The following is a 12228-nucleotide window of genomic DNA, read 5'->3' on the forward strand; positions in this document are numbered from 1 at the left end:
TGAACACTTGCTTACGTGCTTGATGCTGTCTTTTCTTCGTGGGAAACTGGATTAAAGTTACTATGTAGCCTAAAATATATCTTACATATATAGAGAGATTATAAATATATTATTATATGACTACATAATTATATAATTACATTATTATTTCTGTTGTGTTATATAATTAATAATATGTGATATTAATTTTATTAATTCTATTAAATTATTATAACTATACAATATACTTATATTTAATTCTATTTGAATCTGAAACAGTTGAACTACACTGAATGGAAATTCTCAGGGCTTAAGATCTCTGCAGATGGTGGTTTGAAGAATCAGCACAAGGAAGAGGAAATGATATCAGCCCATTCAGCACGGATACAGAAGGAAGCCCTATATCCTGTGAATGGTATTGTCTTTTTAAAGTATGACTTTGCTATGTAATTGTTGAATTATGTTATCAAGCCAGTTACTTACTTTCTTCCTTCATCTTGCATTGCTGAAATTTTCATGGAAAATTAGTACTGAAGACCCTAGGCTGAGTTTTACTTTACAAGTGTACTGATTAGGCCAACCAAGCTGTAATTCTCAAAGAAAGTAGCTTTATATGTATTGAAAGCTAGCTAGCTAACTAGCCAGTTTAGTTAGCTAGCAAGTTTAAAATGTCAGTTCTCTCCAGGGTCTTGTGAATTATGGTTACAAAGAAATAAGAGAAGTGTGATTGGCTCATTTGTGATGTCAATCCAAGTTTCTTTAAAAATAAGGCAAGGCTTTTGTATTACAATGAAAAGTAGACATGATTTCATTTTATAATAATGGCAAACTAGGTAATTCAGACCAACTCTCTTATTGAGGACAAATGAAAAGCTAAAGTTAATATATTTTTTAAAAATCTTAATGTTTCTTAAAAGCAATAAAGGAGAGAGGAATCACCTAGCCTAGATCACGGTGGTGACTGGAGGTCAGAGAGGAAGCTGGAATTGCTTCCGCCCTGGGACTTTGCTGTTCAGGAGGGAGCAGTGGAGAGGTAGAACCGTGCTTTTGGTGGACTTTGGGGTGGAAAAGTGGGATAGAGTCTGAATCTGGTTTTTACCCAACGTAGGCAGATGGTCTGCCCAGGGCAGGACTTCCCGCTCTGGTCTGGCAGCCTAATGGCAGCACCGTTCTGAGCCTCTTACACTCTAAGAGGGAGAACTGTCTGTGCTTTGGGCTCTTTCAGGCTAGAGGGACAAAAAGCTGACCTGAAGCTCACCAGGACTCCAGAGTCTGGAGTTATTAGACCCAATTTGCATAACAACCTTGTTTACTACTTTCGTGAAGATAAAAGATGAACTGTAAAATTTTAGCCAGGGACTGGGGCTATGAAAATTGACACTGTAAGTTTTAAAAAAACATTTTCTTTTAAAATAATTTCAAATTTACGTAAGAGCTACATGAATAAGACCAGAAAATTCACATAAACCCTTCCTGCAAATTCATCAACTTCTAACATTTTCACATGTTTTGCTTTATCATGTTTTTTCTGAAGCAGCTGAGAATAAGTTGTGAATATCAGGCCTGCTTACTGCTGTATATATTTCAGTAAGAAAAAGGATGTTCTATAACCACAGTACAATTATCAAGTCTGCAAACTTAGCGTGGATAGATTATTACCCAGTGTCCAGTTCACTTTTCAGAATTTGTAAATTGTCCCAATAATGTTTATTATAGCAGAGTTCCCCCCAACTCCTTATCTAAGCATGGTGTAGGATCATAAACTACATTTAGTCACGTATCTTTGGTTTCCTTTAACCTGGAACAGTTCCTCATCTTTTCTTTGTCCTTCACGATATTGACATTTTTGAAGAGTATAGGTGAGCTCTTCTGTAGAGTATTCCTCAACCTGGATTTGTCTGATGTGTCTTCATAATTAGACTCAGGTTATGAATTTTTATAAGAATGCCACAAAAGTGATATGGTGTCCTCACTATATCACACGAGGAGTTACATGATGTCAGTTTGTCCCATTATTGGTGATGTTACGTTTGATCACTTGGTTAAGAAAACATTGCCACATTTTTCCTTCATAAAGGTATTATTTTTCCCTTTGTAATTATTAAGTAATCTATGAGAAGATATTTTGAGTCCATGTAAATATCTGTTCTTCATCAGATTTCACCAAGTAACTTTGGCATCCATTTATGTGGATTTTTTTTTTTGCCTGAATCAATTATAAAATGTTTGCAAAATACATTGCAAATTTGGAAATGAATCAGTAGAAATGATAGAACTGCTAAATACAGAAATTTATGAGGGAACTAGATGGGTTATAAGCAGAATCGACACAACTAAAATGAGAATTGGTGAAAATATCCAGAATAAAGCAAGGAGAGACAAGAAGATGGAAAATACAAAAGAGGGGAAGAGATATAAAATGAGGAGTTCTAAACAACACTTAATTAAAGATAGGAGAAGGGAAAGAAGGGGGCAAAGGCAATATTTAAAGTAAATAATGACTTAAGAGTTTTCCAGAACCAACAAAAGATTAATATTCAGTGAAATTAAACTCAAGCAGGATAAGTAAAACTAAATCCAAATCTAGACATAGTAGAGTAAAATTGCAGAAAGTAAAATCAAAGAGAAAATATTGACAGCATCCATTTAAAAGACACATCCATGGATGCATCAATGGACAGTGACTTATTAAGAGCTATAGCTATAGCCAGAAACCAAGGGCAAGATAACTTCAATGTGCTGCAAGAAAATTTCTGATTGCCAACCAAGAATTCTCTGCACAACAAAAATTTCCTTCCAGGTTGAAAACAGAATAGACATTTAAAGACAAGCCAAAGTGGAGAGCTTGCTTCCAAGCTACATTTTAAAGAAAACTTAAAGGTTGTTCTTCAGGCTGAAGAAGAATTATCCCAGAAGAAGACACAAAGGTGCAACAAGGAATGAAAAGAATAGAAGTTAATTTTAAATGACTGTGTAAGGAAAAATATTAGCTTGTGGGGTTTAAAATATATTCACAATATAAATAAATAATGTAGTAGGTTCAGTGGTGACCCCCCTAAAAGATACATTCACAACCTAAACCCCAAAACCTGTAAATGTTAACTTATTTGAAAAAAAAGTCTTTGCAGTTGTAATTAAAGACCTTGAGATGAGGAGGTTATCCTGGATTATCTGAGTGGACTCTAAATGCGATGAAAGTATACTGATAAGGGGCACACAGAGAGACATATGCAGAAGAGGACGAAGCAACAATGACCGTGAAGAGACTGAAGTGATGTGGCCACAAGCTGAGGAATCCCTGGAGCCACCAGAAGCTGGAAAAGACAAGTTCAAAAAGGAAAAGGCAGATTGTCTTCTAGAGCCTCTGGAGTGAGTACAGACGTGATTTTGCACACCTAGCCTCCAGACCTGTGAGAGAATGAATTTCCGGTTCTTTTTTTTTTTTTTTCTTTCATGAATGCTTTCACCTTTATTTCACTTAAAATACTTGGAATGTAGACATTTCATCCATAACAATGTTAAGTGACTTGCCCACGTTTTATGTAAGCCAGAGGCACAAACAAGGCTAAAAGAACATCAGGCCCAGCAACTAACATCACTGAGAGCACTCAAAAGAAGTACCTTGAAGATGTGTTACTTTACTGTAGAGTGAATGGTTCTACAGAAAAGAAAACAGAGACATAAAGGGTAAAATGAGGTGGTCTAATCTACATTTAATTAAATGAAGGAGAAGAGAAAGAAAGGGGACAGAGGCATTATTTAAAGTGATATACATTCAGAAAAAGAAGTATTGAAAAGAAGGTGTTATTTCCTGGGATCTCGGCCATCACTCTCAATAGTCAGTTGAGGGTTGCTTCCTTCAGTTTCTTTTGTCAGCTCTTTGATTTAAGCATCAAATTCATCTATCTTTAACCTGAGTGTCCAGAGTGGGCAATTTTGAACACTCCACTATTCCCCCAAGGAATTCTGGCCCAGGTCCAGAGTGATCAGGTTCTGGTTGCTGAAGAGGTAGACAAGAGGTCTATACAATTGAAAGAAGTGATGGTGCATCCCCACAACCAGAGACATCTCAGGTTACACAATAGTCTCATCATCATCATCATCATCATCATCATCATCATCATCATCATCATCATCATCATCATCATCATCATTATGGAATAGTTGATGTACAGTATTACATAAGTTTCAGGTGTACAACATAGTGATTTACAATTTTGAAAAGTTATACTCCATTTATAGTTATAAAATATGGGCTATATTCCCTGTGACGTTTAATATATCCTTGTAATTTATTTTATACATAGTAGTTTGTGACTCTTAATCCCCTCCCTGCTTCCGTCTCCTCACTGGCAACCACTAGTTTGTCCCCTAAATCTGTGGGTCTGTTTGTTGTTTTGTTATAATCACTACTTTGTTTTATTTTTAGATTCCACATATAAGTGATATCATATAGTATGTGTCTTTCTCTGTCTGGCTTATTTCACTTAGCATAATACACGCCAAGTCCAGCCATGTTGTTGCAAATGGCAAAATCCATTCTTTTTCTGAGTCTGAGTTGTGTATATATGAGTAGTATTCTGTTGTGTATATGTAACACCTTTTCTTTATGCATTTTTCTACTAATGGGCACTTAGGTTGCTTCTGTATCTCGGCTATTGTAAATAATGCTACTATGAATATTGGGGTGCATGTATCTTTTTGAATTAGTGTTTTTGTTTTTGTTTTTGTTTGGCTAAATACCCAGGAGTGGAATTGCGGGTCATATGGTAGTTCTATTTTTAGTTTTATGAGGAACCTCTGTACTGTTTTCCACAGTGGCTGCACCAATTTACATTCCCACCAGCGGTATAGGAGGATCTCCAAATCCTCACCAAAATTTGTTATTTGTGTTCTTTTTGATGGTAGCCGTTCTGAAGGCGTAAGGTGATATCTTTTTGAGTTTTTTAACTGAAATATAGTTGGTTTACAATATTGTGTTAGTTTCAGGTGTACAGCAAAGTAATTCATTTAAATATATATATATTCAGATTATTTTCAAATATAGGTTATTACAAGATATTAAATATAGTTCCCTGTGCTATATAGTAAGGGAACTTTACTTTTTCACTTAGAGAAGTTTAACATTTGTAAAGCTGGTTTGGTGGTACTGAACTCTTAGCTTTCACTTGCCTGTAAAGCTTTTGATCTCTTCATTAAATCTGAATAGAGTCTTGCTGGGTAGAATATTCTCGGTTGTAGGTTTTCCCCTTTTATCACTTCAAATATGTTGTGCCACTTCTTCTGGCCTGCAGAGTTTCTGCTGAAAAATCAGCTGATAGCCTTTTGGGTGTTCCTTTGTATGTTATTTGTTACTTTTCCTTTGCTGCTTTTAATATTCTCTATCTTTAATTTTTGTCACTTTAATTACAGTGTGTCTTGGTGCGTTCCTCTTTGGGTTCATCCTGTGTGGGACTCTCTGTGCTTCCTGGACTTGGATGGCTGTTTCCTTTCCCAGGCTGGGGAAGTTTTCAGCTATGATTTCCTCACATGTGTTCCCAGTGCCTTTCCCTCTTTCTTCTCCTGCTGGGACCCCTGTAATGTAAACATTAGTGTGCTTGATGCACTTGATAGTGTCCCAGAGATCTCTTAACATTTTCCTCATTTCTTTTCAATTTTTTTTCTTTTTTCTGTTCAGCATCAGTGATTTCCACTACTGTTTTCCAGCTCACTGATTCATTAGTTTGTATCATTTAGTCTCCTATTGATCCCTTCTAGTTTATTTTTCATTTTAGTTTCATTTTAGTTATTCTTCATCTCTGGTTGTTCTTGTTTTTTTTTTTGTTTTGTTTTGTTTGTTTGTTTGTTTGTTTTTGTTTTTTGTTAATGGAGGTACTGGGGATTGAACTCAGGACCTCTTGCATGCTAAAGCATGTGCTCCACCACTGAGCCATACCCCGTCCCCCTGGTTGTTCTTTATATTTGGTAACTCGTTGTTAAAAGCCTCTAACTTCTCACTCTGTGCATTCATCCTTGTCCTGAGTTCTTTGATCATCTTTATGACCACTTCCCTGAACTCTTTCTTAGATAGATTTCCTTTCTCCACTTCTCTTAGTTCTGGGATTTTATCTTGTTCCTTTATATGGAACATGTTCCTTTGTTGCCTTATTTTTCCTGAGTTGTTTGATTTTCATGTATCTGGAAGGTTGGTTACATTTCCCAACCTGGTGAAGTAGCCTTTTGTAGGAGATGTCCTGTACATCCCAGCAGTGCCCTCCCCTTTCATCACTGAAGCCGTATGCTCTAGGGTTTCCCACTGTGAGGGCTGCATGGGTCCTGTTGTTGTGGCAGGCCTGACTACTGGTCGGGTAGACTTTGTCTGGTTGGTTGCCAGGCCCTGCCTTGTGTGGCAGCTTCTGGCTGTTGGTTGGCAGGACCAGGTCACAAAGCAGCTGACTGTGTAACCCCAGGAGGTCCCAGGGCTAGTGCTGGCTTGCTGTTCGTGGAGTTAGAGTCTGGGGTTAATTTCCTGCCTAATGGTGGGTGAAGCAAGTCCTGGGGTTACTGCCTGCCTACTGGCAGGAAGAGCCATGTCCTAGAGTCTGGTTGCAGGGCCCATGGCTCCCAGAGCTGGTGTCAGATTGCTGGAAAGGGGGCCAGTTTCTGACATAGTTAGGTATGGGGTCCAAGGTGTCCCAAAGCTTGTGTTGGCATGCTGGTGGGCACAGCTGGGATCCAGCTGGTCCCAGGGCAGGATTTGGCCTTCTGGTGGACAGGCTAGGTTTGCAGGCCATCATGGTATTGTGGTTTTCTTGTGTCTGGTATTGTCACCCTGGTGGATGAGTCCTGTCCAGAGGCTAGAGCAGACTCTCTGGAAGGCAGGGCCAGGGCCCAGGGGATTCTAGCACTAGTGCCTGCGCACTGGTGGCTAGAGTTTGGTCCTAGTCCCTCTGGTGGGCAGGGCCATGTCCAGAGGTGGCTCTGGACTCAGGGAGTCCTAAGGCAGCCTGCCTGCTGATGGGTGAGTCTGGTTGCCCGGCTTGAGGTGTCTCAGTACTAGTGCCTGCATGCTACTGGGCCCGAGCAGGGCTGGGGCTAATAATCCAGAATGAGGATTCTACAATAGCTCTTTCTAGCACCAGTGTCTGCGTGGTAGAAGGAGCTCCCAGTGTGGCTTCCACCAGTGTCTACATCCCCAGGGTGAGCTGCGGCTGCCCACCGTCTCTCCAGGAGACCCTCCAAGATCAGCAGGTGGGACTAATCCAAGTTCCTATCAATTTACTGTTTATGCCCTGGGTCCTGGAGCTTGTGAGGTTTTGTGTGTCCCCTTTAAGAGAGAAGTTTCTATTTCGCCTAGCCCTCTGCGACTCAGAAAGTAAGCCCTGCTGGCCTTCAAAGCCAAATGATCTAGGGGCTCGCCTTCCCAGTCCAGGACCCCAGGCTGGGGAGCCCAGTGTGGGCCTCAGACCTCTCACTCTTCTGGGAGAACTTCTGCAGTTGTAATTATTCTCCGGTTCGTGGGTTGTCCACCTAGGGGTATGAGACTTGGCTATATTGCGAGCCTACCCACCCCTTTCCATCTTGTTGTGGTTCCTTCTTTATGTCTTTAGTTGTAGAAGATCTTTTCTGGTAGGTTCTGGTCTTTTTCATTGATGGTTGTTCTTCAAATAGTTGTGATTTTGGTGTGTTTGTGAGAGGAGGTGATCTCAGGGTCTTTCTACTCTGCCTTCTTACCTGATCTCCCACAGTGGTTTCCTCAAAGCCTCACACAGAAACTTCAGTCCAGTAATTCCTCTGTTTCAGCCCCAGATCAGAGTATGTTAGGCTTGATTTTTGTTGGAGAAGCTTTGAGAGGTGATTGCAGCCATCACTGATTTTGTTGCAGCACCATAGCACCAGGGTCTGTAGGTTACACTGAGGTAACTCCAGCTCTCACACACAAGTCTCACCCTGCCATCCCTGAGGACATTCTTTGCCAAGAAAAAGTATTTCAGCCTCTAGTTGATGATCAAGGCAGAAGAGTGTTCCTTGCAATAGGGTACTGTAACATGACAGTTTTCCAATGTCAGCCTCTACAGGAAGCACTTTAAGTGTCTCAAAGTCACATACAGCAACTTGACACCCTCATGCAGGAGCTCATTTGCTATGAGGTTCATGAATGCCGGAGACTGGCTGATTTCAATGGAGGAGAGATCGTCCCATTGATGAATGGTAGTAGAATAAGAGATTCTTATTCTCTTATTCTGACCAACCAACATGAGATTGTGCAGACTACATTTTGGGTCTCAAGACCTCACACAGTGGGGAAAGCATATCATTTTGGTCATTTCCTTGACAGGCCAAATACATTGGAGTGTTGTAGCCACCAAAAGTGAGGCAGAAGTTCCAATAAGGATCAACTTGGGAAATATTTTTGAGGGTCACTTTCTGGAACTTACAGTAATACAGCCTAATTTCTCACAAAGAATCCTCACCAATGATGTACTAAGAAAGCTCTGATTCCAGAAATATTAGAATCTTGTTTAAGTCAAACATGGAACAAAGATCCATCCAGAAAGGAAGCAATTGTTGACGTTCTGGAACCTTTCAATTTGAGCATCTAATTCTGATGCAGTATCTCTCTCCAGGAATATCCCCTTTTCTAACTGCAGCAAAATTTTCTACAAGTTTTGACAATGCTTGAGGCAGAACAATGAGTTCATGATGTCTATTTTAGTTTCCAAATAAAGGGACATTTCCTTGAGATAGGGCTTTGTATAGTTCACAAGCTGCTCCTCCTGAGATTTGTAAAGATGGTGCAAATCCACCTTCTTGTCCATCACTGAGGAGAAGGGTTTATTCTTATCAGGCTGTGCTTTGTACATCAGTAAGTCCCACTTGACCTCCATTGATGTTTGGCAGCAAAACATTGTCTGTGGCCTCCTGACTGTCTTCTCTTTAGAGAGGCTGAATAAGTACCTCGCTTGGGTCAGTTTGGAGTAGCTTTAGTCTTTATTCCTTGGAAAGCAGCTTCTGCACATCCCCAGTGTCCCACCTGAGTCTATCCCTGTCTTTTCATTCACCAGAATGTAGACCATGATGACAAGAAACTGCTGGATACTGAGGTGGATGAAGAAGCAGCCTTCACAGTCTGTTCCCTTCTGGAGAATACTCCCCATCTAGGAAGGGACAAAGATCAGACTCCCTTGACCCAGGTCTTCTCCCTCCCTCAAACACAGATATCTGCATCCACTTGACCTCAGCAGCTAGGAGTCACAGAGCCTTTACTGGAGCTTAGAGTTACTGCCAGGCACCTGCATGAACTGGTTGTAGAGGAAACACAGGAACAGGGATGTGGTGGTTTGGCAAGTCAGGAACAGGTCTTCTCTGTGCTCCATCTCAGTTTCAGACAAGTGCAGAAGATCCAGCACACAGCAGGAACCAAGCCCATGTGGAACAAGGGTGCGTTGCTCCTCACTAGATCAAAAGCTCACAGCAGTTGATCCTTATCTTCATAGCATTTGAAGAAATGTGCCTTCCTGTTCAATTCTAAGAACTCCTCCATTGCTGTGCATCGCTATGAAGAGGGGCTTTTCAACCAAGAGCCAGAGCTCTCTCAAGGCCCTGGGCCACCTGGCGATCAGTAAAGTGCTCTTGGGTAACATTTTTCTCATCTCCCAATCACCCAAGAGGATGGGCATTGGCTTCTGCTTCTTCCAGTTGCTACATATATCATGGATAAGTGCCCCTGAGGGGACTCTCAGCTCATCAGAACCACTGATAATGAACAGGATTATTTTGTGCTTGGACTAGGATATCTGGAACAGCATCCTGCAATTCAGGCCAATATCTGGAGTTGAGCTCTGCAAAAGTGCATGTCCCTTTGTGGTTGAATTCTTTGCAGCTGAGACAAAAGTCAGAATTAAATATCTTTGTAAGGTTGTCCCTTATCCAGCCCAGCATCAACTTCTTTACCAGTGTGGTTTTCCTAATGTCTGTAGGACCATGTGTGGAAATGGCCCTGCAAGGACTTTAGGATTATAGAATTAGTGTCCTGTATCTCTGGGTGACAATATAGATGTTTTCACTGGCTCCAGGCCAAAAGTAGCTCATAAATTCCTGTTTTTCTTATGCCACCAAGTTTATGGTAATTTGTGACAGGACCCATAATGTAGGAAATAAAGAAATATTTGGTAATTGAGCAGCACACTTCTAAATAACCCTTGCATCAAAGAAAAACTCCTAAGGAAAATTTAAAAATAAAAAACACATTGAACTGAATGAAAATGAAAACACAATACATACAATTTATGGGATGCAGCTAAAGCAGTGCTTATAAGGAAAGTTTTATAGGTTTAAATGCTTAAAATTAGAATAAAGAGCTAAAGTTAATAACTTAAACTTCTACTTTAAGAAGCTAGGGGAAAAAATAAACTCAAACCCAAAGAAGGAAATATTAAAGAGCAGAGCAGAAAACAGTGAAATAGAAAGCATAAAGTGAATAGGAAAAAAAATCAATGGATCCAAAGTTGATTGTTCGAAAAGGTCAACAAACTTGATATGCCTTTGTGTAGAATGACTATACCTATTAAGATCCAACCATGAGACAGAAACTACATAGTAATTTAAACAGGAAAAATGTAATATAAAAGTCATTAACTATAACAGGGGATTCAGCCTGGAGAATGAAGATTGATTGGTAAGGAAAAAAAAAAAAAAAACAAACTAAAGAATACAGGAGTGACAGATTTTAAAAGCATCCGCTAATCCCTAGAACTGAGATGGAGCACTCAGAGAAGATAAGGATCTTTTCAGGGCTGAAATCCAGACCTCATTGGAGAGAGTGAAGTCATGTTTTATTGGATGACACAGAAGTTTGCCGTGGCTACACATTAGAATTGTGAAGTTGCCCTCTGGAATGTTGGGGGTAAACTATTCACAGAGAAATGCCAAACTAGTAGCATTTCACTGCAAACTCTAAGGGGTACCAGGGGAACTGTTCATAGGGAGGTACCATGTACTACTGGCCACCGAGGGCTACTGGAATTGGATGTTGCAGAAGCCATGTGCTACTCAAACTGTGTTCTGCAGGAAACCATGTATGCTGCTGGAGCCAGGCCCTAAACTGCAGGAGCCTGGTCGGTAGAGTGCACATCTACTGCAGTAGCCTGCCCAAATTTGCACACTGGAACTAGGGAGAGAACCCTTTTTTCCCCTTCAATGATGCTCCAATGCTCTCTACCAACAGAACTTAATATGGTGCCAGCTGACAAAGAGGAAATATTTACAAGGTCCAACTCCATTATTTCAAAGCAGGCAATGAAGTTTCTATTTGGATATGAGAATCAATAAATTGATAACTGGCATGCTGATTAAGAGAAAAAGAATGAAGACACGAGTTAGCAAATCAGGAATGAATGTAGGGTCACTACAGAGCCTACAAGTAAAAGGATTATAAAAGATTATTACGAACAACTTATGCAACTTAGATGGAAAAGATAAATTCCTAGAAAGATACAAATTACCAAAACTGACTCAAGAAGAAAATAGATAAGTATTGACCTATAAAAAGTGAAGACAATGAATTAGTAATATAAAATCTTACCACACCTAAAAGTTTAGGCCTTGATAGCTCCATTGAAGAATTCTATCGAAATTTAAGGAAGAAGTAATACTGCTGCAGTTTCTTTCAGAAAATAGTAGAGCAAGAGACATGTCCTAACTTACTCAATTATAAAGCTGTTATCTTGATACCAAAGCAAGCCAGAAACATTTTTTAAAAACTGCATTTGCACAGCAAAGGAAACCATAAAGAAGACAAAAAGACAACCTGTGGACTGGGAGAAAATATTTGCGAACAATATGACTGACAAGGGCTTAATTTCCAAAATATACAGGCAACTCACACAACTCAATAACAAAAAACCAAACAACCCAATCCAAAAATGGGCAGAAGACCTAAATAGACATTTTCCCAAAGAATACATACAGATTGGCAGGCACATGGAAAGATGCTCAACATCACTAATTATCAGAGAAATGCAAATCAAAACTATGATCAGGTACCACCTCACACTGGTCAGAATGGCCATCATTAAAAAGTCTACAAATAACAAATGCTGGAAAGGGTGTGGAAAAGGGAACCCTCCTACACTGTTGATGGGAATGTAAATTGGTGGAGCTGCTATGGAAAACAGTATGGAGGTTGCTTTAAAAACTGAAAACAGAGTTGCCGTATTATCCAGCAATCCCATTCCTGGGCACACATCCAGAGAAAATTCTAATTCAAAA

The 12228-nt window shown here is 39.9% G+C and overlaps 1 protein-coding gene across 4 annotated transcripts in view; it reads left to right on the plus strand.

The window, feature by feature from the left end:
- RPGRIP1 (RPGR interacting protein 1) overlaps window positions 1-12228 on the plus strand; it is a 72701-nt gene that overhangs the window by 40946 nt on the left and 19527 nt on the right. For all 4 annotated transcript variants that reach the window (XM_032481647.1, XM_032481649.1, XM_032481650.1 and 1 more), the window contains one exon: window positions 259-394. In XM_032481647.1, the coding sequence (XP_032337538.1) occupies window positions 259-394 (136 nt within the window). The remainder of the gene's footprint in view (window positions 1-258; window positions 395-12228) is intronic.

Source organism: Camelus ferus, chromosome 6, assembly GCF_009834535.1.
Source record: "Camelus ferus isolate YT-003-E chromosome 6, BCGSAC_Cfer_1.0, whole genome shotgun sequence".
NCBI classification, from domain to species: Eukaryota; Metazoa; Chordata; class Mammalia; order Artiodactyla; family Camelidae; genus Camelus; species Camelus ferus.